The sequence below is a fragment of the Rhyacophila brunnea genome, unplaced genomic scaffold, assembly GCF_057557595.1.
Source record: "Rhyacophila brunnea isolate RB1 unplaced genomic scaffold, BYU_Rbru_1.0 scaffold_8, whole genome shotgun sequence".
Taxonomy (NCBI): Eukaryota; Metazoa; Arthropoda; class Insecta; order Trichoptera; family Rhyacophilidae; genus Rhyacophila; species Rhyacophila brunnea.
The window spans coordinates 39806160-39834080 of record NW_028233350.1 but is presented as its reverse complement, the minus strand read 5'-3'; the positions used below and the strand labels follow the sequence as shown (position 1 = coordinate 39834080).

The 27921-nt window shown below is 36.4% G+C and overlaps 2 protein-coding genes across 2 annotated transcripts in view; both read left to right on the top strand.

The window, feature by feature from the left end:
• Positions 1-629, top strand: part of LOC147064221 (cytoplasmic dynein 2 heavy chain 1-like) — a 28611-nt gene extending 27982 nt beyond the window's left edge. The window contains exon 17 of the mRNA XM_085959270.1: positions 456-629. The gene's annotated coding sequence lies outside the window, so the exon portion shown is untranslated. The remainder of the gene's footprint in view (positions 1-455) is intronic.
• Positions 630-2465: 1836 nt separating this feature from the next.
• On the top strand, positions 2466-27745 carry LOC147064220 (cytoplasmic dynein 2 heavy chain 1-like). Its single transcript, XM_085958676.1, has 22 exons — positions 2466-2791; positions 2989-3198; positions 4433-4646; positions 4906-5006; positions 6625-6778; positions 7629-7783; positions 7880-8106; positions 8848-8957; positions 9664-9951; positions 10034-10183; positions 13531-13653; positions 15107-15302; positions 16047-16207; positions 17965-18216; positions 18765-18942; positions 19088-19332; positions 20938-21058; positions 22247-22386; positions 23168-23332; positions 24184-24433; positions 25905-26050; positions 27534-27745. Exons 1-22 carry the CDS (start codon positions 2514-2516, stop codon positions 27690-27692), a joined length of 4023 nt encoding a protein of 1340 aa, XP_085814802.1. The 5' UTR covers positions 2466-2513; the 3' UTR covers positions 27693-27745.
• The last annotated feature ends 176 nt before the right edge of the window (positions 27746-27921 follow it).

The window sequence follows — 27921 nt, the reverse complement described above, 5'->3', positions numbered from 1 at the left end:
ATTGATTCAGTTAACCACTGATAAAGCAACGATTAAATTATTTAAAGTTTATACTAACTATTAATTTATAATTTTATTATTCAATTTATATTGGGCAATTTTACCAACCAAGGCAACCTACTCTCACCATTTTCATTAAAAAAATTGTGAAATTACAGTCTATGCATCTCTATGTAACTTGTCATTTTATGCATCTCAGACTTATTAGTTGCATGTCATTTCGCATTGCAGATTTATACACAGCAAACTTCACACTATCCACCGAGGGTACTTGATGTAATTTGAATCAATTGGAGTTTTTTATATTGCTTAACCAACCTTACACTAAATAAGTTAACCTTCCTATGACTATGAGAGAAATGATTTAAAAATTTCTGTAGTTTGATTCTTCTCAATTAACATATCTATGTATATCCAGTGCACGGATGATTGTGACGCTGTTTTAATTATTGCAGGCGGGTGTGTCGGCTCTGACGGAAGCCCAATCTGAAGTTGCCCGGTTGAAGAGTGAAGCGGCCCAACAGCAAACGGCACTGGCGGAGAAGCAGACAAAGGCGAATCAAGCTCTCAATCAGATAGGTGTCACAATGCAATCAGCCACACTGCACAAGGAGGAAATGCAGACTCTCAAAAAAAGCACTGAAATAGAAAATGTTAAACTTCAACAGAGGTACAGAGCTAATTTTTTCATTATTCGTATTGTTAATGTACACTGTACAGTGTAACCATAGCCTTATGGAGAGGCACAGAGACACCGAGGTGGAAGATATCATGGGAGTGAGTCGGTGGCGAAGGGTGGAGGTAGATTGTTGAGATCAGACATAAATAGTGTGCACACTAAACTTTGTCAGTCATATTTATTTGTTTTCATTTAACTAAGAATACAAATTGCAGATGATGTTGGTTAGTTTTTAAAATATAATAAAACCCTGCGTAAACTAAGATGAAAAATATTCGTTTAGAAACTTTATAGATAGAAGAATATTTTTTATCTATTATAGTTTGGTTTAGTATCAAATCTTAAAAACCATCTTCAATAATTTATACTCTCAGTTCAATGAAAAGAAATAAATGTGATTTTTTTTGTCAGATCTCCACAGCCTACCTCTACTATTATGGTGTGGTCTAGGCAGGGCTTAATTGCATTTAAAAAACTAACCAGCGCCATCTGTAATTTGTATTTATAGTTCAATAAAAACAAACAAGTATGACTGACAAGCTCTGTCAGCTTGGCCTAATAGAATCTCCGACTTACTTATTTGGTGAATTGCAGGATGCCGATCACATCCTCTGGTAGTGTCCCCATTTGTCGGTTGAAAGGAAACAGTTTCTCAAGTCGGTCCGACCCTCAGTAGGACCGGTCAGCCATTGCGACTTGGTATCTATGAAAGAAAATTTCTCAGCCTTTAAAAAGTTTGTGGCATTTTACGGCGAGTTAGAGGTTTTTTCTCATCGAGAATTGACCGTAATACATTATATTGAAGTAGGAATCACGCACATTCTAGTGTACGCCAACTAAGGTCTTGGGAAGTTGCTCCTGGACTGCACAAATTTGAGGAGCGCCTAACGTTCGTTACGCCACAGTGTACGCCTGCATAACGGGTGTGGAGATGTGGCGGGTGGTGGAGGGGAAAGCAAGTATGACTGACAAAGTTTAGTGTGCACTATTTATGTCAGATCTCAACAGCCTACATTATTCACCCTTCACCACTGGAGTGAATAGTAAAACACAACATCTCATTTTTCATGTGCCGGAATCGTCCACCAAATCATGTTTATTTATATGAGGATCTAATATTACATCAAAACAAAAAGAATACAGTCGAACTTGGTTATTATGATCACAGAAATAGCGAGATCTCAGATGTAATGAGGAAACATTTGTTGACATTTTAGTATATGATTTTCTCCATACATTTATTCACTTTTATAACTAGCTACTTCTCGGGTATATCGAGTAAAACTGTTAATGTGTCGATCGTTTAAAAACAACATTTTCGACCCTAAGCAATAAAATCCAACCAGGCAGTTAACTAGACCGATGCCACCGGGATCGGATTACGTTTATGACACTAGTTAAGTGTCTAAGTAGGTACCTAATTGGTGTTTTCGCTGACAACATTGAAAAAGTACCCACGCATATGGTTGAAATTGCATTGCATGTAAAAAATCCAAGCTTTGTGAAATCACTAGGTACCTACCAGCTCAGCACTTCATTACAATAAACAACTTCTTTTATAGTTTATAAATGCCATGCTTGTTTCGGGGATTTTTACGATGGTTTTCAGATTTTTTATGTTCTATGCGTAAATAGAATGTGGCGTAAAAAATGTTATATAACGATATAACGAGTAATGCTTATAACGAGCAAATTCAGTCGGTCCCATCTTCCTCGTAATAACCAAGTTCGATTGTATATCATTAGAGATCATACGTATTATCCATATTGTGGAAATGGAGTTACTGAAGGCTGGGGTGATGAGTATAAAAAGAATTAATATCTTCTTGTCCAAATGGCAAAGCGGACCTTTACATTTTTTTTGTATTCTGTCTTTAGGAAAAAGGCTATTGAATCAGAGTTGTCAGAAGTAGAGCCGGCCATCCAAGAGGCTCGCGCGGCGGTCGGCGACATTGGGACGGAGTCTCTGAGTGAAGTGCGCTCGCTGCGAGCCCCGCCTGTCCCAGTACGGGACGTCTTGGAAGCCGTTCTTCGACTAATGGGCATCGCTGACACCTCCTGGCACTCCATGAAAGTCTTTCTCTCTAGGAGAGGGATCAAAGAAGACATCAGGTATTATTTCATAACGAATCATCACCAAAGAAAAGCATAGGTTCAAAGAAATTAGTTAATTAACCTGATGATCCGTATTGAGAATCTGACAAAATGATTTTTTCTATATAAATTATGTACAGTCAATGAAGAATGCCACATTCTTAAATCTTTAGGGTGAGTATGTACGACTAAATTATGTTAAATCGATTTCGTAGGACGTTTGACGCCAGCAACATAACCCGTGAAAGTCTCACAGCCGTGGAGAAACTCTTGGTGCAGAGGGAGTCATCTTTCCAAGAAAAGACGGCGCGACGCGCTTCCATCGCATGTGCGCCTCTTGCTGCTTGGGTGTTGGCCAACGTCCGTTACGCCAATGTGCTGCACAAAATTACTCCGCTGGAACAGGAACAAAGACATCTGGCAAAGTAAGTAATTAATAAATATTGATACTACATACAAAATCATGTCATTTGTTTGATAAATCTTGTTACATACGAGGGTTGCTTTTATTTTTAAAATTTTATTTTTACAAAAAAAGCATACAAAATTTTAGGTACATATCCCCACTATTTTTTGACGTAATCCCCGTTACGATCGATGCACTTGGTGAGCCGTGGTAGTAGGTTCTTGATTCCCTAGTAGAATTCCGGCCTCACCGACCTTAAAAATCTTCTCATCTCTTCCTCCATGTCCTCGTCAATCGTTTTCTGGCCAAATGATGCTTCGGGTGAAGAAAAAGAAGAAAATAACTTGGCGCCAGGTCGAGGTTGTGAGCAGGATGACGGAGGACATCCCATTTGAATGAGTCCAAAAGCTTCAAAAAGACCTAAGCGCTTTTCACACGATTTTGTTTGTGAGCTTCTGTCAGCATTTTGGGCAACCAACGAGCACACCTTTGCATACCCCAATTTTCTCCTCAAAATCGTTTGTATGGTAGACTTACTGACGTCTGGGATCAAAATTGCGAGCTCACGGACTGTCAGACTTTATCATTGATTTTCTTCAACAAAATGTCACCAGTTGAGGTCCTCCTTCCCCTCCCTCCCTCATCGTGAATACTCGTTTTACCACTCTAAATCTCAGTACACCACCTCCTGACATTCCGCTGGTTCATCACATTACCATAATTGGATGTGAAACGACGATGGATTTCAACAGGGTTGACTCCCTCCTGGTTGAGAAACCGAATGATTGAACACACCTCACATTCGGCGCAATTCGAAAGTAGAGCCTCCATCTCAAACGGACGCAAAGGTCATACTGAAGCAGCTACCGAGCCGGCTCACCACTCGTTCTGGAGAGGGAAGATTACGCTACATGCCAGTGCTGCTATCTTTTGAGAAATAACATCCACGTCGCCAAAAATGAAAAAAGGTCTTTAATTCTTGGAAAACCCTCATATTAGAATTAACTTCTATACCAAATGTCTATACCAAACTCGAGTGTAAAGAAGTATAGGGTAAATTTATGTTTATCATAATAATTTTACGCTTGTCACGTAAACGAAATGCGTATTCTATATTGGTAATATTTGAGGATACTCTTTGGGCTTTGTATTTCTTGCATTTTAGGGCCTGATAGTCACTAAGTCAAAAACCAAAACTGGCTCCATCTATGGCGACTGGCTTGTGATCAATCCAATTAATGTTATGCTTGTAGGAACCTGGCCGATGCTGAAGCACAAATGGAAACTCTGAGCAGCGGACTGAACACGGTGGACGAGAGAGTCGCCGCGCTCAAGGACCAGCTCAACACATACACCAAGGAGGCCACTGAGATTGAGATAAGGCTCACCGCTGCACAAAATACCATCAACAAAGCAGAACAGCTGGTTTCAAAGTTGTCCGATGAATTTCACAGATGGCAAACAAATGTCAGTACATATAATTCGACTCCTATATGAACAAAGCATTAACTCACTTTCGGTGGGTCCCGGGTTCGAATCCCAGGTCTGGAAAATTCACATGTTAATTTTCAATTTTCATTCGTGGCTAACGTCCATTTCTCGTAAAAAATAATGTTAATACAACCTCCACTCTGTGGAGGGTTATTATTATGATCTTCTTAGGATCGACCATAGTAAAAAAAGATATTTGTACATATGAATTTATTTTTTTTGTCTTTTATTTTAGTTACAAGAACTAACAACAGAGTGTGACGAAATCTCTATTCGAGCTCTTCTTGCGGCAGGCTTTATCACTTATCTGGCAAATGAAAATGAAGGAAAGCGCAGGTGATTCATTGTTTTATTTTTATGCAATGACAATTTTATTTTTATCCTCTGGGACAGGATCTGGAATCCTTCATGACCGATCTCCATCGACTCTATCCATTCTTCTTCCACGCACCCAGTCCATGTTTTCCATAATGATATTAATTCATGGTCACAATCAAGTTTTGACTATAACTAAAGAAAGTCTTTTTATATTACAATTTTTAATGGTGATTTTTCTTCTTTTGGGTGTGGTTGAATTGGTAACTATGTTATGGGTTGGAGTTATTATAAGATATTATTAATTAAAATTAATGTTGTCCTTTATTTTCCACTTTATAACATAAAATCACATAACATTTTTACTGGTATACTAATATAAAGTTTGAATATTACTACAATATGTGTTTCTGGTTCTAGTCCAACTGAAGAGTGTTTTTTATATTACTGGATAGCCACTAGGCAGGAATAATATTGATGATGCAAGAAACCAAAAATGAAACATGTAAAACAATGAACTCATTGTTTCCAGCCAAAGTCGAAGCTACTGGAATGTTGGCTCACTATAGTTACGTAATTTGTATGGCACATAACAACAATAGCAAAATTCTGTATTGATACCACAGTTGAACTATGTTGTAGCATTGAAAATTGGCAGTTGTAAAATCTTATTTATAGCCACAAAGCATTATTTGACATTTCATTGTATGTATTTACTGGATAATGCAATCGATTTTGAAAATGTTTTAAAAACATTTTATGTAATTAGATTATTAATGATTGTAGAAATAGCCGAAATATGAATATGATGAAGTGCATGTTAGTTGAAATGAGGCGTGTAATTCCAAAAAGCGATAAGTCCACATTTGGTCAGAATCGAGAAAAAAATACGCACGTATTCTTTATATAATTTTACAAAATATGTATTGATCTATAAATTCCAAAACGCGACATAACCCATCGAAAAAAAATATTTTAAGTCTCGATTTATTACAAAAAGCGCCAAGTCCGTGTTTCATATTATTTAAAGCTTGGTTTATTTCGCGCGTGTTTAAGTCAACCAATAAGGGAACGTTCAATATTGAAAAGGGCGTCTCCCATGCTGTAGCATCTGGTTAACTTATGACAGTGCCACGGAAATATGTGCCTTATGCGGGATAAATTAAAAATTGAAGTACAAGTAGCGCTAAGTCCAATTTTATTTTGCCTATATTTATTACATTTAAGTGTTTATCGGCTGAAACAAATTGTCATTTGTTTCTAATTTTGACATAGAATACAACGGGAAAGAAAATCTCACGTTAAAACAAATAGTTGAAGCTGGAAATTGTGGACTTGTCGCTTTTTGTAATTAGACGCCTCAAATATTCGCAGTTTAATGGGCTGGGTAACCTAAGGTTGACAATACAGTAACGGGAGATAAAACAATTCCATCCATTTGTAACAAATCCAGGTTTCTCGGCTTATCTCGGGAATATCTGTACATTTTAATAATGATTTATGGAAGTACCGATTGAGTGAATTTAACTTTGTGTTTAATTGCTTGTGGTTGGTTGTTGACCTGATATGGGCTAATAGCTAAATAAAAATAACACTATTATTGCTTTTTCAAATGTGTTGGTATTACTTAAATTTTCAGCGGTATTCTTCAGCAATGGTGCAAGACGGTTGGACTAAATTCGCAGTTTGATGTGAAGCACTTCCTGACAACGCATGACGATGTGGCGCAGTGGACTTCCGATGGATTGCCTTCAGACTCTAGCGCTTTACATAATGCCATCATTATTAACGAAGTAGGTTTGATTTATTAAAAAAGCACACACAATATTATGATTAAAAAAGTAACCTAATCTCCAGGAAAGAGTAATGACTATAATACAAAGGAGTCTTATGAACTTTTAATACTTACAGCACTTGATGTGTGTTCGGTAACTTGGAACAAAAACAACATGATGTTTTGACCAGCTGTGGATTTGAACCCGCAACCCATGTCTTCGTATCTGTACAAAAATGGCCGTCCCTCTACGCACTAGGTCAATGTGGGTGCCAGATGTATATCTGATCCACCGCAAGGACCTGATGAATTGGACGAATGGTTATTGAACACCTCTCCACTTTTTATATTTACATTTTGTAAGTTGGCGCATTAAAACATACCATCATCTTTGGCAACTATTTTTAAACATTATTCAACATTTCATATGTATTACATGAAATTTTTGTTAGTGTTCATATAAATATTGTGTGTTTAGCTGCCCATCTATGTACATATAATAATTGATGTTGTCTGACTTATAGCTAAATATAGCAGAATAATTATTAGTCTATGGTTAAAGCCACATTTGCATTATAATATGAATGTTTTGTTCCGGTACAAGTCAAACATGTTTAGTATTGGAAATGGTCAATGTATGTAGTAATTAAAAAAAAAAACATGCTCGTAATAAATGTAAGATTGTTTTAACAATATATTTGAACATAATTTATGGAATTGACTGTTTAAGTGTACCTATCCAAAATTAAGTTGAAATGCGTGCGAATTTTGATAAATGCGGGAAATAGTAGTGTGAAGTTTGCTACAAATGAATCTGCAATGTGAAACCCACATTGATTGAAAGCATATAATATTATTTACTTTTTTAGGTATTGAAAGAGTCAAAATGCGGTCTCGTTCCTTTAATTATCGATCCTAATGGAGGCTCTATTAAATGGTTACTAAGTTACCTCGCAAAGACGCCTAAAGACATTGTTTCACAGCACAGTGACAAATTCAACACTTCACTTCAGCATGCCATCAGGTATGTAGTCCTCACTTTACCCTTTTTGCCCTCGTGCCTATCATTATACTTTCATGAATAATTATTATATTAATGGAGTTTCTTTCCACCTTTCAGGTTTGGTAAAGTCTTTATCGTTGAAGAGTTGACTGTGATAGACAATAGCTGGTGCTCTCTTTTGAGAGGACAAATACCTTCTTCTATCATCGGCGTGAATAATATAAATCCTGCATTTCGATTGGTGCTCTGTTCGCGGGACACTTCTCTGCCGAGCAGATTGCTTCCATATCACCGCACCCTTATATCTATCGTAGATTTTACTCCCCAACTGGAAGGGTTGACAGGTAATAGATATTCAGATTACTTATTTTGCTCCGTCTTATTCATTCAAGAGAATCAATATGCTGTTTCGCATTGGCCTAAGAATTAATGTGAAGAAAATTAATATTGTGTGCAATAGTACCTGTCACAATTTCTCTCGTAAGTATCGACAGTTTTGAATGTCCGGGGTGCACGTCATGGGAGATGGTACTTCGCAAAGAAAGCGTGCTATCCAAATATGAATGGATGTAGAAACATTCGATTCAAAGTGAAATGTCTTGTGACTTTCAATAATAATTGTACTTGGTTAAAAGCAAATGTCTGTTCGTTGCTTGTATTCTAACTGTGCATTTGGGCCTATGGTAGCGAGTGATTCACAGCTTCGAGAACAGATACTTGCTGCGGGTATTAGGTATGTAATGGTGTAATTTTATCAGTAACAGAAAAGGTATGTAAATGAGTAGACCATGCAGTCTTTTGTCATATCCAAGATAAATATGTGATGTTGGAGTAGAAGCCTCAAGAGAGTTTCGAACTCGCCTGTCCTTTCTTGAAGGAACACAGTGGTTGAGCACTAAATGCCAAGTACCATTGGCAGGGTGTATTTGGTCGAGCTACGGATGACTATACAACAGAAATTCTTGGAAGCGCCAAGTGGTGTCCGCATGCTGCACCTATGGAGAGATATGGACAATGAAGAATTTATTGTAAAATATTTAAATTATTGTGAGAAGGGTTTAATTAATTAATTAATTTAATTTTAGATCAATTGGTATACCATGCAGTCAAGCAGGAGGAGCCAGAACTTCAAGAGCAATTGATGCACATCAATTCAGAAAAGAGTCGACTGCAAATTCAGCAAACACAATTGCAGGTACAAATCGCAATACTGAATAAAGTTATGTAAAGCCAATTTTTACGTATCATTAGTGTGATTTTTCTTTACTGGTGATGAACACTGCGCATAGATAACCGTTGATCACAGCAGCTGGTGGTAATCACATGCTCTTTATATACATCCCGTACATATATGGGGGTCCCTGCAAGCCACATAGCATGTGATGATCGGATGCAACTCGCTACATATAAAGTTCAAAATGCCTACAGCTAGCAGCTGTATATGAAAATTGCTACTAAAATCTTCAATAATCACTTCTATTGCAGTGTAGGTTGAAACCATTTTTAAGTACATACCATATTATGTATTTTTACTATAAGATTTACAACAGTGCTGTTTACACATTGACTGCTGACTAGATAATTACTTTTTAATTACCACATTTAAATAGCATGATAATTATATTGAATGGCCACCTAATCGTTACGCGCTGGGCGTGTCTTTAGCGTCTAATGTATTAAGTTATGAATGTAGATCTGCAATAATGACACTATTGTAATGTTGGTAGAGTTCATTTTCCATCCACACTCATCTGTGTATACTAATCAGAAAATGATCATGGAGGTTTGTAGGGGTGGTTCTGTTCCATATTTTGTGGTTTATAAAATAATTTCCAGCTTGGCTTGTAATTATCAAAAACAAACAATTAATTCATAAAATTAAATATTGTGATATATTTTAGGTAACATTGCTAAGTCAATTGTCATCGGGCGACATCCTCCACAATGCTCCATTGTTAGAGTCTCTGGAGAAGACACAGCAAGCGGGACGAGAGATAAAAGAAGCTCTGAAGCAAGCTGATGAGGTGTCGGCGGCTGCAGACCTACGCTGCGGCCACTATTCGCCGAGTGCAGCCCGAGCAGCAGCATCCGCCATCGCAGTGGCCACTCTCGCCATCAAGCATCCTCGGGCTGCCCTCAGCCTTCACACTGTCGTTCAACTCTTTCTAAAAGCACTCTCTTCATCCAAAGTGAGTATTTTATCAAGGTCATTAAATGTTGGTCAAGTTTTGATTGAATGACGTTATATGAAATCTTGTACATTTTTTTCAGGATTCAACCATCGGTGGTCCGGATGGTGTGAGTCGTAACGTGGTTCGAGCGATGCTAGAAAGAGTTTTAACGGCTCTTCATAAAGAGCACCACTGCTCTGTCACTCTGTATCTACTTCATCTGATATATCCAGAGCACATACCGTTGCAGGTGAGACAATAGTCAATAACAATAGATGCCTACTGAAGGAATGGGACGATTTAGCACCGTCAAGTTAAAAAGCTGATTTTTTTCTCAAATACAATTATATGATATAATAACGGAAAATCTGGATTAGCCAAAGATGTTGAAAAATAACCTTCTATAGAGATGTAGCCTAAATATATAAAATTTAAGCAAAAAAAAAAAACCTCTGGTCTACTGATTAAGTTAGCTAAAAGTGACTTCGTATTGCAGGTTCATTTGAAGAGAACTTCACGCTTGTACTATGATATTCCACTACAATTTCAGATTCACCCAATAAGGGGCCTTTCATCCAATATTTTTGAATGCGATTTTATGCCAGATGGCATGCAAAACGTATAATTCCGTTCATGGAGATTTTGTACATAAGCATCTCGCCGAACCCGAAGATTCGATTTTTGACAGATTGCAACTGACAGCCCGCGTTTGTTGATAATTGTCATACCTAAGTACTTGTTTTTGTCCGTATTTCATTATGATTCAGTGAATTATTTTGATTATTGTCTAATGGTATTATCTATTTTACAATTGATCCTATAATTGGTGCTTCATTTTATTCAATCATGAATGGTTTATTTATAGGTATTAAAATTTGCTTTCGTAGATGAAGCTAATTTACAATGCCGCAAATTTCATAAAAGCGGCGACGCCTTCGAATTTAAGAGTCTCGTTAGTAAATACACATCAGACGCAGATTCATGAAAATCAAATAAATATAATATAATATTTTTAACAACTCAATTCGCATGATTATGCTGGAATCGATGTATGCATAATAATTATATGGTAGGTAGGTATACTATCACGATAACCATTTACTTTCATTTGTTTATATTGTAATGATTATATTTATTCAATAACGTTTATTCGGCATTCGGATTATCCGGCCATAATGCAGTATTAATCGAAAAATATAAGAAATAATGAGTACGTAAGTGACGTAGCGATTTTAACATCTTTCATTTTCAATATTGGCATTGTATTACTACTAGAGATATCTCGCGGAAAAATGCAAAAATTACATCCTGTGTTATTTTTGTTTGACGTTTAAGCGTCCATAGATATCAAACTTGTTAAAAAGTGACCATAGAGAAAGATATTCTTCTGATTTTGGTAGAATGAATACTTGATCCAAATATGCGAGCATACCCGAACACTATGATTTGAGTGAAGCATAACGGAACACGAAGCGATGTCTGTATACAGTTTCGCAAGCACTACCATGAACACTCGACTACATAGTTAGTAAATGGTTGTAAACGGAAACAGCGTAAGTTTGGAGGGTAATAAACGATTCGGTTTGGCTTATTCCATGGATAGGGTATTAGTTAATCATGGACATATTATTATATTGTCAAAAAAAAAAAATTCATAGGATTAGATCAGGGGGGGGGGCAAACTTTTCGGATTAAGGATCAAATTCAGGAATTCAAAATGAGCGGCTGCGGGCCACAAGTAAAATACCATTTTTATATGTACACTATTTATTATCATGAAAAAAAAATATAAACTGCAGGATTTGGTAATTGGTTGTCGGCTTGACAAGTCGAAACTCGTCGGGGCTCGTGACGTCACAAGCCCCACCCGCCCGATTTCTTCTTACCTCTTCGAATTCACAGACACTGTATGACGCACACATATAAACAACACTGATCGACAACCCGTAAACATGCATGTAATATGCATACAGTCATACAGTGTGCTTTGTTTGAGTGTATGCCGCGGTCGTAAACTCACACATACACTGGAAAGAAACTGGGCAAATATCTCCACCCTGTGCTACCTCACCATTGGTATGGTTTAGTTCACGCACAATTTTAAATTCTTTTTTAGTTTGAACACGACCCGAGATGATGGAATTACAAGACAAAAAAATTTTTAAAATATTTATTTTCAATCTTTTTTATAAAAACGTGAATCTTTTTCAAAAATAAAATAGTATCGCTCGCGGGCTGCAGAAAAATACGCATGCGGCCCGCGGTTTGCCAGTGCCTAGATTAGGTAGTGTATAATGAAATTCGACTTCAGTTTTCCATTCACGCATCTCACATAAATTACCTTGGCAAAGCAGATATTTGATATAAAGTTTACCTGTGGTAAGATGCTCTCTTGTTAATTTTATGTAGGCAGCCAAAAGCAATACATTTGATACCTCCACGTTTCTACGTGCGTGGAGGACCCCTTTATGGTTAAAGTACGAGCGAAGTTATGGATGCCACATTCATGTTTCCTATATTCCGCCAAGCCAAAGTTCTTTTATCGCCGCCGTATGAATATAATGCTCTTTAGTAATTACTACAAATGTTGTTTCTTTTGGGCTCAATTCTTTGAAATCCGCTGTAACTTTCAATCTACCTGGCAAAAAGGTAACTTGGACGACCCTTACGGTAAAACCCAGGCAAAAGCCAAACATTCTGCTGAAAGGGACAGCGATAAAGCCCAAAAGAGGAGACGCAGCCGCGACACGGTAGGTGTCGAGGCTGGCGAGGGTAGTACCACCGAGGTCGTTGGATAGGACTGTGTGTCCTCGCGAACCATTCCTAGGGTTTTCGCCTATTGTGAAAAAATAATTTCAGCGTACACGTGTTACGAACGTGGAAGGATTAGATCCTTTAGATTTTAATTGACAGCCTAGGCGCCCATTTAAAAAAAATTTAGGGGGCTGTTCAAAATTTATAAACTGTGAAAACTTAATAATTGTGTATTGTGTTGTGTATGTAATTTTTTTTGTTTTTGTTGTGAACCCTAAATTAATAATAAAACTTTCGGCAACGATTTGTGCTACGAACAACGTGCGTTCATCATTTTACCATCCCGTCAATCCTGCATTTACCCCCAACTGTCAAGACCTACCGTACACTGAACGTGCTCTACCGAATTAAAAACCAGCTACTATTGACCGCCTTGAACTATTCTGAGCTAGTCGAAGGGTGGAAGCTGGTCGTGTGGCTCCCGCGTTCTGCCGACGGCACGCTACGAGGGCGTCATTAACGTCAGGCCGACCGGAGAGTCGAGCGCGGAGGTCGGATCGGCCGTGTGGCCCCGTCTCCCCTCCCTACCCGGATTTACGGGGTGTCACATTGATCATAATTTTTACAGTGATTATTTACATAAAACACACAAACCTCAAACCAGAACGCGAGCCGCTATTTGTTTCTTGGCACTTCGAATAGAAGAATTACATTATATCAATGCAAAAACCACTTATAATCGTTTAATAAAAAATCAGATTCAAAATTCTTTGGTATTATCGTGGTTTTATTGTGTCGTAATAATGGCATAATATTTATTGCTTGACCTACTATTGTTTTCAGGAGTGGGAAGTTTTGATAAGCATTCCGGAGAGTCAAATAGGTGGAAAAAATGAATTGAATGTCGCAAATGAAGTCCCATCTTGGATAAGTGATCAACGACACTCTTATGTTCAAATGATCAAGGTAGGATTTTCAATTCTTGTCAATTTTTTGCCATTTTGAAGAAAACATAATATGTTCAAAGCATTATTAAAGTACTCTTCAAAGCATTATTAAAGTACATAAACTGATATATTATTTTTTAATTAGCTTATTCCTAATTTTTGCCATTTGACATTATTCATAACTCTTTCTATATGTACCTAGTATATATAACATGGCAAAAAATCACAGTTGTTTTCGGATTTGGTCTAAAATTCTCATACATCAAATATAAATTTAATTGATGTTATGAAATATTCTGATGGATTTTTCTCATTGTAAAGCTAAAGTTAAGTTCTAAAATACTCTTGGCATAAGAAATTTTTGGATCTATCAGAAATAATTACAAGATAAAAAGAACTTTTTAAATACAACGTTTTTAAAATTTCAATCATATAAACTTCATATAAAAAATCATATAAACTTGACTTGACTAGCTTAAACGATCAAAAAAATTTGAACTTGATAGAAATAATACTGAAATGTCATTTTGACATTCATATTGATTTCCATAGTAACGCATGTATATATTAATAATTTAGTTGCTAGGACCCCAGACCCCTAGCAACCAATAATAGTGGATTGGATTACGGATTTCTTCCGAAATAACATTTCATACAAAACAGAATTAACTGAAAATGAATTCAATTCTACTTAAAGATGGCTAAAAGTATTAAAAAAATGCATTGGCATCGTGTTCTGATATATTCTAAAAGTTTCAAATGTCTAGCTAGTCGGGAAGTTAGTTAAAAGTTAAAAATCGATTGCAAGATGTGTACCGGATAAATAACCACCGGACAAATAAGAATACGACCTAATAAAAACGTTGTAAAAATTAGAGTTGTAAATAGTAAAAATAAGCATAATAAACTATTATTTGAGGCTATTCCATAGTTTCAAATTCGGTAACCTCCATTTTAATTTTTTTTGTTGATATTTTTCTGTATTCTGCTTCTGTAAGTACTTTTCCATGTATATTCATAAAATATCAAATTAAGCTCCGTGTGTTTATTAAATAGAATTAAGCCGGCGGTTGATTGCAAAGTCATTTATTTTCAGCAGCCATTTTTTGTTATATTTTATGACTAACTTTAAACATGATTTTACGTGATTAAGTTAAGGACATTTTATTTCGCTATTCACCTTTCCTAATTGTTTACTAATGTGTTAAAATATTCTATATGCTGTCTTAATTAATGTGGTTGTTGGTTTTTATGATTATCTCAAAATGGCGGAATATGGGGTTTACCGACTTTGAAACTATCAGCCACATTTATGCTCTGTAAAATACAGTGACTAATAGGTGTCAGTTCATTGTAATTATCGCTTGAAGATACACATTATCGTCAAGACAGTGAAGAAACGAAAGCAATTATTGAAATTAAAAACATTAATTATTTGTTTTAATACAATATTTATGATAACTTCTTTACAGCTGTGTTTACCGGAGACATATTCCCGTCTCCGTCTTATAGATGCAAACATTTGGAAGAAATTTTCTCAGTCGGGTGATTGGGAGAGTATTCCGGCCGAAGTCGGGTTGACGCCGTTTCAGAAAGTGATTCTCGTTTGGGCCACTAAACCTGACAAACTATATTCCTCGCTCATGAAAGCTGCGTCACAGATACTCGGTTAGTATATTAAGATATGGTATCACAATATTCGAACGCACTAAAAAATACCTATTAAGTTTCTTCTTTTTTCTTTCACCCTGTCTCAGGCTCTCTGCCCTGCAGCATTGGGGCATAAGACAAGTACAAGTTCACGTCACTTCCCTCGGTCCATTGCCAACTCTCACGACTCCCGCCATGTTAGATCTGTAGCGCGTAGATCGCTTTTGCAGCACCGCTACAGGGTGAGGGAGGGTCGGCCACTGTGACGGAACCATTGAGGCTGTACCACAAGGCTACGAAGTGTCGCACTCTCTATTAAGTTTATATTTAGTGTAATTTCCCCTCTTCCGGTTACCTTCCACTATAACAGCAAAAGCATTAGAGAGTAATAACAACAACAAAAATTGCCACATGGTCAGCAGATGATTTATTTATACAGGGATTTGACAATTACAACAAAATTTTTATGATAATTTAATATAAAACACAATTAATGAGTCCATTTCTTTACCATGGGAACATGGCAGAATGAATTTACATGGTTAAATTGAACTTGGTTAAATTGTAAAAATACATACAGAGTGGACAATAGAGCGACTTGCTCGGACACGGACGGATCACAGAAGAATGACCGATACCTTACCATAACAATGCATTGGTTTCCATCCCTTTCCTATGCATTATTATGTGAGTATCAGTAAGCATGGATTAAACATTAAATCAAACACTGAATTTACTTTGAAATGGTCAATGTACTTTCAGGAGTAAACCAGTTGCTTCCCGGTGGTGACATACTGTCAGTGGTGGAGAGATGGGGCTCACCGGAGCAGCCCATTTTGGTGATCGGGACAGAAGACAATGATCCCATTGACCAAATCAAAACCAAAGCTGCACATCTTGTGGGCATTGATAATTATAGACAAGTAGGTATCTCTGTTTATTTTTTATTTTTTAATAGTAAATTAGGTAGGTACTTCATTCTTTCTTCGGCATTTCGTGTTCATTGCAGAGGCTATTCTCAAGAGATAAACTAGTTAAATGTACTAGTTAGGTGTATGAATGCGAACACTGCTCAAACTGTATCAAAAAGCGTTTAATTAACTATTTCTTTTATTCAAACGAATAATTCACAAGATTTAAGAATATATCATTCTGATTATTGAACATTATATAATTTAGAAAAACACTAACTGAGAGAGTATATCACAACCAATAGAAAAAACTATGTCTTCCGTAGCATAATGGTTGAATGCGACGAGTTTGGGGCGTTTACCCGTTGGAAATGCCGGGTTCGATTCCCGACCGGTTGGCTTACTTTTTTCAAAAAAAAAGTTTTTTCTATTGGTTGTGATATACTCTCTCAGTTAGTGTTTTTCTAAATTATATAATGTGAAAAGTGTTTAATTTAGCCATAGACCCCTCCAAACCAACCTGCCTTGCACCACACTCGGTCTTAATCGAGCGTATCACGAGGCCCTACATTTGGATGTTCGGCATTAGTGAAAATGTCTCAGGAGCAGATAGGGTATCCTCCACGTAACTTTCCAATTGTACACAGTGACAAGATTTGTGTGTATACGCACTCCGTATCAATGTATTAGTAAATGCCAGGCGCCTGATTGGCTGATTTCATCATGTAATTCAAAAAAATCTATTCCAAATTGCAAGGTTACGTGGAGGGTAGTATACCCAAGACTAAGGTTGCCATGCACTCGGGTGTGCTTTGAGTGATTTTACAGAGGCTTTCTAATAACCAGGCCACGGCAGATAGGAGCGTGTGTGCTGATTTAGCTGACAGTAAATATTGCTCAGAGTAAAAAAAGTTATTGTGTTACTAATTGTGACTATTATTATAGATGCCAGATCGAACATTGAATTTGGTTGAAAGAGGTGGAAGCCATGATGCAATAAAAAGTGTCTGAGTGAGCACAAATTTTACCTCGAGACCAAGATATTCGGCTGGAACAAAGGATACTTTTCGCGATTGGTAAGGGAGGCCATCAAAATACACCCGAACCCTGACAATATTAATAAGGACCACGGGTTACGTTTGAAAATATCATGGCTACAGGCTCTTTCAGCTAAATCCAATATCCGAATTGCATCGTTGGTTTTAATTAACACAGTGAACTATTGCCTTAGTCTGAGTATACGATAGTTGAGTTGGTAGAGCGGCCGTCTATGAAACCGTGGGGTGCATGTTGTTTTTTCAATGTGTATTTGATCCAGTACAATAGGTTGGGTGAATAATTAACAACCTTTCTTTGTAAAAAAATATCAGTTAATATAACCTCCACTCTGAGGAGGTATATCGCACCCTCCCAACTAAACCGCCACAAGTCCAAATTTACGTGTTTTGAGTTAATTACTACGTTTCATTGTCTATCGTTCATAGTATATGTACCGAAAATTTCATATCTCTAAGTCATCAAATTCAAGTCAAAACTTCGTTCAATATCTAAACATATTTCAAAAACACAGTACAAAAATGCGAAAAGTAAAAACTTCAAAGCTGATTTTCTCTGTTTGACGTTTTTTGGATTGTGGCAGTTTAGTTGCGATGGTGCGATATATGCTCCACTTAGGAGCGAACATAGTAATTTACTTTACTTTTATTAACTTCGATATTACATTTAATAAATTTTAAAAAACAGTTCACTAATAATTATTTAAATTAAAGGTATGGTTGTCGGCCGAAGACCAGCAGAGCGAAGAATCGACAAGAGAGACGGTGCGGTGGGCGGAGAAGTGTGGCGGATGGGCAGTGGTGAGTGTGGGAGTAGGAGCGTGGTCTGCGGCCGAGAGGGTGCTTCTGGCGCAGCGTCATGATATCCTCGAGCCGCATTCACGCACTCGTGTTTGGATCGTTGCCGAGGACGGCGCATCAGTGCCGCCGCTTTTCGCTACGGCTTGCATCAATGTTGTTATGGAGGTAATAAACAAGACTTAAATCTATTCAATGTTATAACAGTGTTACTTAACACCCTATTAGATATTTGAATGGATCTATTGGATAACGATTGTTTGAAAGTTATTTTCACTGACTGTGTATGAATTTTATACATAACTCACTTGTCTACTAATTTACCAGTAACTTGCTGTTTAAATTGGCAAAAAAACATTGTCTGTCTGGCAAAATATAAAAAATAATGATAAAAATATACCTACATATGAATAGATCGCCTGCGAGTGGGACACCATTTGATTGCCAGGACATCTGGTTGAAAACTCGGCACCGGAGACTATGAATGAAATACTTGAAAAGGTGTACATTTGAAATTTGTGTTTCATTTGAAAACTTGCTGTTTAGTTAGTTAAAAAGTTTAGTGTTCACTATTTATGTCGAATTTTAACTGCCTACCTCTACCCCTCGCCATTTCTAATGAATGAGTAATAATACTATTTTTGTCAACTGTGTTAACACTCTTAATGACATTGCAAATTTAGATTAAATTTAGGTATGTATATGTTTTTGAATAGGCTCCAGCTGGAATTCGCAACAATATAATTCGTACTCTGTCCTTGTGGAGTCCTCAAAGTGGAAAAGTTCAAGGCTTAGATGGTCATGGAGATGGAGATCCGAAAAGGGTGCGGCTGGAATTTTCCCTGGGACTGGTTCACAGCATCATACAGGAACGATGCTCCTACATTCCTCAAGGTGAAAATCATTCCTTTTGCAACCATTTTCAGTAATTATATATTATTTATAATACAATAACAACTTGTAAAACACAGCAGTGAAAGTTTATTCATACTAAACTTAGTCTTATTAAACAATAAATTGTAATTACTATTATGTGCAGGGTGGCGAGCCAAGTACGGCTTCAGCTGGGGAGATGCGTCAGCCGGGTGGGTGGCGGTACGCAGTGCCACCCGGGCTACTGCCGGTGGTCTCTGTGCCGCCATGTACAGCGGGCGAGTCACCTGCCAGAGAGACGCTGCTCTGGCGACGGCTCTTATTGCCAAGCACTTCGATGAAGAAGTGGCCGGTCACAAGTGGAAGCCACTCGGTATAGACATTGCGCTGCCCATGACGCGACATTTACAGGTACATTTTTTATAAACACTTATAATGTTATCAGTGGCGTGTGTATGATCAGAACATAATGGTGTGAACGCATGGTATTCTGTGAAATGAGAATAGGTGTTCCACGAATTTATCAGAAGAGTACATGGTCAAACCAAGCCATTATTGTTTTACTTCTGTTTACTACGATATATTTATGCCAAGCAGAATTTTCTTATTATTCTGCAACGATGTCAAAGTCCAGGAACAGGCTCGACGCCACACCAGATGTAAGAATTCAACTTTCTAATATTGTGCCTGATATCAAGAAGTTTTGCAATTCAAGGACCCAATATCATTTATTTATTGTTATAATTATTGTTAATTACCTACTGTTTTTTCTCATTTTTTCAAAATTTTTGATTATCTATTATTTACCTACACTACAAAATAAACAAGGTGTTCCGGAAAAATTTCAGGATTTGCAAAGTGTTCCATCGCAGGAAACCCTGATAGTATTATCTTAGCTGCCTTTATGGCTAAATTATATTTAAAATTTCATATTTTTTTGGAAAACTGTCAATTCTACATGTGAAAGTCATACATAAATATATCTACCTATGTCCTAGACATTACATTCCACTTAACTAGAAATATACCAAGATCAAGGCCTGAACAAAAATGAACCATGAGTGCGAGTGAGAAAGCATTCGGCCCGCTTAATTCGGCCCGCCCGGTAAATATTGATTTGAATGACTACCTACATTCATTTAAAAACTGCGAGCATGTGGTGCTGAAATTTATTGTTTTTGTATTAAATATAAAGTTAGTGGTAATTATTTTTAGTTATTTTAGTAGAACATAATATTATGGTTAACTATGTTGTGTTTAAATTTGGTAGCCGTACTGAGAAGCAATACGATGGTATAACGATAACGTAAATAAATTCGAGGTTCATAACATTTCATTCATTTATATATTTCGTTCATCATAACGCAAAGGCATCGAATCGTTCAGTGACGAATCCTCGTGACACATCACTAAATTTGATTCTCTAGATCCATTACACTGCAATTCTGGACTCCTATGTCGATTATTTCCAGGACTTAACATCCCCACGTCTTGATTTCTATGCGATTGATTTAAGTCTTCTTCGCAATGATTTTGAAGTCTATTTGGAGTATTGTTAGGCGATGATGAAATTATCCGACGGTGATTTCTAGGCGGTAGATTAATCTCATCCGCTTTGTCGTTGGACCATGATGGAATGGAGTTCTTTTGTTTGCTGTCAGCATTGAAAAATGAAGAATGATGAAACTTGTGGTTTTTTCTGGAGGTGTTCTTTAAAGGTTTCGTGTTTTGATTGTTGTCAGAGTCGCAACCCGACCACGTGTCCGGTTGAGTTTCTATTGTACCGACCAGGCCACCACCGCAGTAATCCACAGCCTGAAAAAACATTAAAAAAGAAAATAAATTAATGAAAAATCTTTATTGTGAAGATTCCTCAGACTGCCCCGCCGCTTGCTTTTATGAATATTTGATATAAAACTAAATACACCATTGCCCATTACATTCTGCAACTTCCACGGTATCTTAGATGCACTCGAATGAACTCAATATTATTGTAACTTGCCGTAAAAATTGCAGGACTACATGGCGGTGCTGTCGAATTTTCCAGTCAACGACAGCCCTGCTCAGTTGGGACTTCCCAACAATATTCACCGTGCTAAAGAGCAACAGGCCGGTAGCGATGTTATCACTCAATTGAGTAAGATACCTATTCAATAAGTTTGTAATGAAATATTATCTGGACCTCAGAACAGTGGCGAAGAGTGGAGGTAAGCTGTGGAGATCTGACAAAGATAGTGCACACTTTGTCAGACATACATCACTTATTTGTTTTCATTGAACTGAGAATATAAATTGCAGATGGTGTTCACCATAATAGATAAATATTTCAAATTATGTATATATAATTTTAGATTTTGTATAGATAGAATCTATTATGGCTTCGTTTAGGCAGGGTTTAATTGAATTTTAAAAACTAACCAACTCAGTCAATGATAACAAATAATAATGATTGACAAAGTGTGCTCCATACCCTACCTCCACTGTTCGCCACTGACCCAGAGGTAGAATGGTGTCAGATTCTTGTGGCAGTGTAGGCGACTCATTTAGGTGTTGGCGTCGTTACTTTCAAATGATAACAGCACCGTTCCAAAGTGATTTCGTCGTGGCCACAATGCCAGAGGAATCTTTTCTTCCTCTACATTGTCTTACTTTCAGTAGAGATGAAAAACTAAATTCTGCTGTTGTTTCCTATTGTAATTCACTTATTAATTAATTTCATTCCGGTATGATTACATGGTTACAATAATAATATTAGTATTTTATTGGAGACCTTTTTACTTCATAGTAAAATATTCACTTTTTCACTTTACCTCCAAATGGAATTTAAACAAAAAACACAGAGAAGAATGTTGATACATAGTAGGTTAGATAGTTGATATTATATTTCTTATAATATAAATTGTTAATCTTGTATTATTCATCTTGTGTATATAAAAAATAGTTTAATTGAAAATTATTGGAGAGTGCAAGTACATTAAAACTAGAATTTGGAGAGATCTTCGTCTAGGGATCAAGATCAACTTCACAAAAGATGTTTGTCAATATTCACAAAATTTTATTACTCTTCAATCTCATAGTTGTTAGTTAATTTCATCATGATTTGGTTTGGCACTGAAGGCTTAATTGGTATAACATGTTGGCTGGATTTATTCTTCCAATACGCATGTTTTTGAGGGTTCCAAATTATGTAGATTATAATATTATAATAACTACTTGAAATACATAAAAATTCCAAAGTCCAAATTTTTTAGTAACCACACTGTATCTGGGGTTTTAGTCATTATCTATACATTATTTTTGAGGTTTTTATTTATTTGTTGTGTAGAATCATATTCTCACGGCGAAGCATCTCTGCACCAGGATCACAAGTTGTTGAAGAAGAAGCTAATGCCGATATTTTCTTTATGGAAAAAAATTAACAGCGGTACGGATTCACTTGTCAAAGCCAAAGTGTCAGATGTTAAGGTAAGAATCCTTACTGTAAGATTATTATAAACTTTCATTTTTGCTCACTACAATATAGTAATTTTTAAGTACAGATAATATGATAATTGAGGCGTCTAATTACAAAAAGCGACAAGTCCACAATTCAATATTTTCAGGAAACAACGTTTTTATGTTTCAAGCTTCAATTATTTGTTTTAACGTGAGATTATTTTCTTCGTTGTATTCTATGTCGAAATTAGAACCAAATGGCAATTTGTTTCAGCCGATAAACTCTTAAATGTAATAATTATAGGCAACATAAAATTGGACGTAGCGGTATTTGTACTTCACTTTTTAATTTACTCCGCATAAGGCACACATTTCCGTGGCACTGTCATGAGTTTATCAGATGCTACGGCATGGGAGACGCCCTTTTCAATATTGAACGTTCCCTTATTGGTTGACTTAAACACGCGCGAAATCAACCAAGCTTTAAATAATATGAAACACGGACTTGGCACTTTTTGTAATAAATTGAGACTTAAAATATTTTTTTTCGTAGGGTTATGTCGCGTTTTGGAATTTATAGATTAATACATATTGTGTAAAATTATACAAAGAATACGTGCATATTTTTTTCTCGATTTTGACCAAATGTGGACTTATCGCTTTTTGGAATTAGACGCCTCAATTCATGAAATTTGAATTTGTTATGAATGTATAGTATTGTATTATTAATTACAACAAACAATGACCATCTTCGACTCGTACCAGAATTAAAGGATTAATTAGGTATGTAATCTTGTTTTGTTTTGATCAGTTCAAAGCAGACAGCAGCGGTTTGACTGCTTTGGCCGTTCAAGAATGGACAGCTGCAGTATCAGCCGTTAAGAAAGTTCACAGTGATCTTGCCGCTTTGAGGAATCCAACTTCCATTACCGATAAAGCATTCAGACACCTGGCTGAAGAACTTATCACCGATCAGGTAAGTACGAGGCTACTTTTAGACATAAATTACTTTGCTATTTTAGATTTTTTTTTTAGATAATTGCAAACCCACGACAGTTATTTTTTCACCATTTCTCTGTGAACCAATTGTTCAAATGTAAAAAAATATTCAATTTCATTTTTAGAAAAGAATTGTGAATTTAAATGGTATTTCATTGTCCAAGTAAACATAACATTGTAGTGTAAAATCTTTCCTTTTAGCCTATACAATGTTTCTCTTGTAGTTTTTTTTCAGATTTTCTTTTCCGCCTTTTTTACTATTACAAGTGTGACATTCATGTCCATTTTCACAGCATATGTCTACTGATCACTACAAAACTACACGGCCATAAAGTTTTTTTTAACCGCAAGGTGTCTGGTTGAAATTGAAGTGACACGGTTTACAGATAACTTTTTATTTTGTCTGGGTTTTCATCTCATCATTTCATCATCATCAGCTTGAATTAATCTACAGCTGGATGAAGGCCTCTTGAAACTCATTCCATTCCTTGGTCGTCAGATCCTTTCACACATCTTAACGTTTTCTACACCTTGCTTGGTTACCTTTAGATGACTAAATTTGTCCAGCAATTGTCTCATATTCGAGTAATGTGTCCTGCCCATTTCCATTTCAGAGTTTTAGCATACTCTATTATCCCAATTATTTTGTTTTTTATACTTACCACATTTATTTTAAAGTTAGTTACTTTAGTTTTAACTAACGAAAACTTTATGTGATATCTATTTTGAAACTTTTCTCTTTATAAATAGCTAAGCACTCACAATTGACAAAAACTAAGCAGTGGTAGATTAGTATGTGTTGACTTCAATTTCAATAACTTGTTTCAGACCCCGGAACCTTGGATGAGTTACTGGGCGGGCGGGCAGCGGTCGGCGAGTAGATTCCTGGTGGGATTATGTGATCGCGCTGGACATGCCCAAAGGAGCATATCAAACGGCAGTGCCATCTCGCAATTACCTTCACTCAAATCCCTTCTGCGACCTGAAAGAGTACCTTTTGCACTCCGGTGGGAGGCTACTTTACGCTTAGGAGTTCCTCCCGATCGACTCGTTCCTGTTACAACTTGGGGAGACGGAGGTAAGAGCATTAGTTTGTATAATACTTTTTTCTTTAACTGGAACATTTTATATAAATGTGAATAAAAACTGATTTGTTCACAATTCAATATTTGTGATAAATAACATTTTTGTGTTTCAAGCATAAATGATTAGCGTGAAATACGCCATTTCTATTGGCACTCCCCAGTGGTTAAGCTACAACATACGGCCGTAGCCATAAAATGACAAACGATAAATGAAGTAGGGAGTAAGATCATGGTAACGCACGTGTTTGGACATGTACCGTTTAAAATTTTTTTTTTTTTTCGGTTAGGTTAGTTTCGATTGCAATAGCTTTGCGCGCATGAAAGGAGTATTGTTCATAATACTGCTACACGTTCTACTTCGCGAAGTGAGTGATACACATATGAGTAACAACGAAAAGTTGAGCGATGTCTTAAAAGATGCAGGCAGTGCATTGCACTTGCATGGTATTAGAGGAGCCGCCACTGATTGTGACACAGGTTTCACCTTGATTGTAAGAAATGTTACTGACTCCATTAAATTATATTTGACCAAGACGATTATTATTAATGATTCATGAGCCACATAGCCATATTATGTCCTGTTTGTTTATATCTGTTACGCCGAATGTGTAAAATTGCTTATTACATAAAATCGGCAAAATTTTGCCTATTTCATGAAAAATGTAAGCCCGTTGCCTTATTCATGAATTAGGCAAAATATCTGCCGAGTGCGTGAATTCGGCAGTAATTTTTCTGCCAAGTTCATGCATTGGGCAAATTAGATGGTAGCACTACGGTGGTGTTTTTTGCAACTAAACCAAATGTGTCAAATGCTCATGCATTGGTCAAAATAGATGGTCGCGCTCCGGTGGTGTTTTTTGCAACTAATCAAACTAACCAAATATGTCAAATGTCATTGATTATATAAAAATATACCAATCAATAACTACAATGACGTTCATATCCATTTACTATGCCCAAAAAAAATCTAGAACTATAATATGATAACGGAACAATTTAATAAAAGGTATTTTCGCGATTTGATTCGTGCTTGGGTATCAGGCAATGATCGATTGTTTGTTTGTGATAGTATGATTTGATAGTTTGTTGACACTTGTTAGCTAACCTCAAAATCGACATTCAGTTGAATTCAGAATTACAAAACCTAACCTAACCTAACCTAATAATAATAATATTATATTATGTACAATTATAACTAATAAAACCATCCGTATTAAATTTACTTTTTCCACTGTCATGTTGACAGTTTAAGAATTCCATACCCTGCCAAATTCACGCATTCGGCAGATAAATTGTCCAAGTCATGAATAATGCAAGCCCGTTGCTTTATTCATGAATTAGGCAAAATATTGCCGATTTCGTGTAATACGCAATTTCACACATTCGGTGTTACATGTACACTTGATTTTTAATATGGATAGTAAACAAGCAAATAATAACGCTATTTTGAATTATTTATTACAGATGCAGATCCAACCATAGCAAAAATAGTATTGAAGGATTTGTGGCTGGAAGGAGCCATTTGGGAAAGTGGGAGACTTCAGCCGTGCCGATCTGACTCACCGACGCCAACTCCTGCCCCTCCCATCTCTCTGAAATTTGTCCCTGCCGTACGTAAAATATATTCATTTCATAATATTTTAAATTTACAATACGGGAAGTGTGCATTAATTTATCTACCACGACAGTATGATGATGTCTCTTTATGCAAACACGAGAAATGGATGTTAGCCACTCAACCTATTAAATCCATACTAAACCAATCCAATAATAAAATGATCCAAACACACATTAAAAATATTATTTAAATGCTTGTGACATGCTGAGTAGAAGAAAAACAAAAAAAAAAGTATGTTTCAGGTAATTTTTGTGCATTTTAAATACTAAATTACTATATGCTAGATCTAATCAATTGAAACAGCATGTGAATTTGCTAGATCCTGAATTTGAACCTGGGACCCATGACATTATAAGCTGACAAGTTAGTTTTAAGTTTTATCTTTTCATAGATATATTATAATATGTTATGGACCAAATTGATTTATTAGTTAGTAATATATAACGGCCATTAGCATTGTAATTATGATTAGAATAATCGGGGAAAGTGATCATCATCATCGGCACTACAACCCTATGTGGGTCTGGATTCTCATAGTATCTGCCTCCATCCAGGTGTGTTCAAAGCTGCTTCCCTGCAGTTTAAGACGCCTAACGTTTTTAAATCCAACACGACACTATCCCTCCATCTTGTACGAGGTCGACCAGGTTTATGTTTGCCTTCCGGCTTCCCGAATGTCAGTTTCTTTGTCATGCATGACTCGTCCATCCAGTGCCATCTAAGTCGGCCCAATTTGATGGATTGTGTGCCCCCATACAAAGCGTACAGATCGCAATTGTATCGTCTCCATCTAAACTGTGTCATTGACGGGTCCGAAGATACCATGCAGAACAATGAGCCCAATACTCTTTTCATGCTTTTGATCATGCACCAGTTTAGTTATTTTTTGTACAAGATACATCAGACAATATGTGTTGGTGTTACTGCGTCGTTTAGAGAGGATGTGGTGCGAAATTCATCCACAGTTCAATGGATGGTTTGACAGCGTTGTTCAAGCGTGGTGACTCTATCCATGATGATTTGCCAGACTATACTGATCATAAGTGTCAAAAAGTGAGTGCAGTATCACAGTTCAGATTGATAGTTAACCTTTTGGTAATACACATATTGTTTTTCAATTTGTGTCTGACCTAATAGGTTGAGCAAGTGGCTGACATCCATTTGTCGTAAAAAACAAAATTTGTTAATACAAACCTCTACTCTGTGGAGGCCCATATGATCCTATTAGGATCGGACATGGTCGAAAGAAGAAAGAAGTTCCAAAAAATAAAACAGCCTTTATAATGAATGACATATTAATCACTTACATGAATATATGCAATCACCAAAAGGGTAATTTCATAGTATAAGCAATATAATTGTCATTTGTAATCCATATTTATCTGGTCTGTTATCAGTTATTATATACTAAACAGTCTAATTAATATTTCAGTTGTTATCATTTTTACTTTATGTGACTATTATTTTGTTTGTAGGAATCTATAAACGAGCGGTTCAAGGAAAACATAGTTGAAATTCCGATTTATACATCGTCGGATCGAATCGAATTGGTGTTCAATGTCGGTGCCCCATCTGCCGATCAGTTCAACACCAACCTGTGGCTTCTCAATTCTACCGCACTAATAATACCTTAGTCGACGAATGTAAGAGAAAAATATGTTCTTACTATGTAATACTCACCACAATAGTGTATTATAAATTTTATTATATTAAGTATACGTATTTTAAAATAAAGACAGATTGTTTTATTACATGTCTATTCCCCACACCCATGCTGGGATTTCGACATAAACTTTCTATATAAAACTGACAAAAAAAGGAAAAAAGGACTCAATGGCCAATTTTTAAATTACTAAATTACCT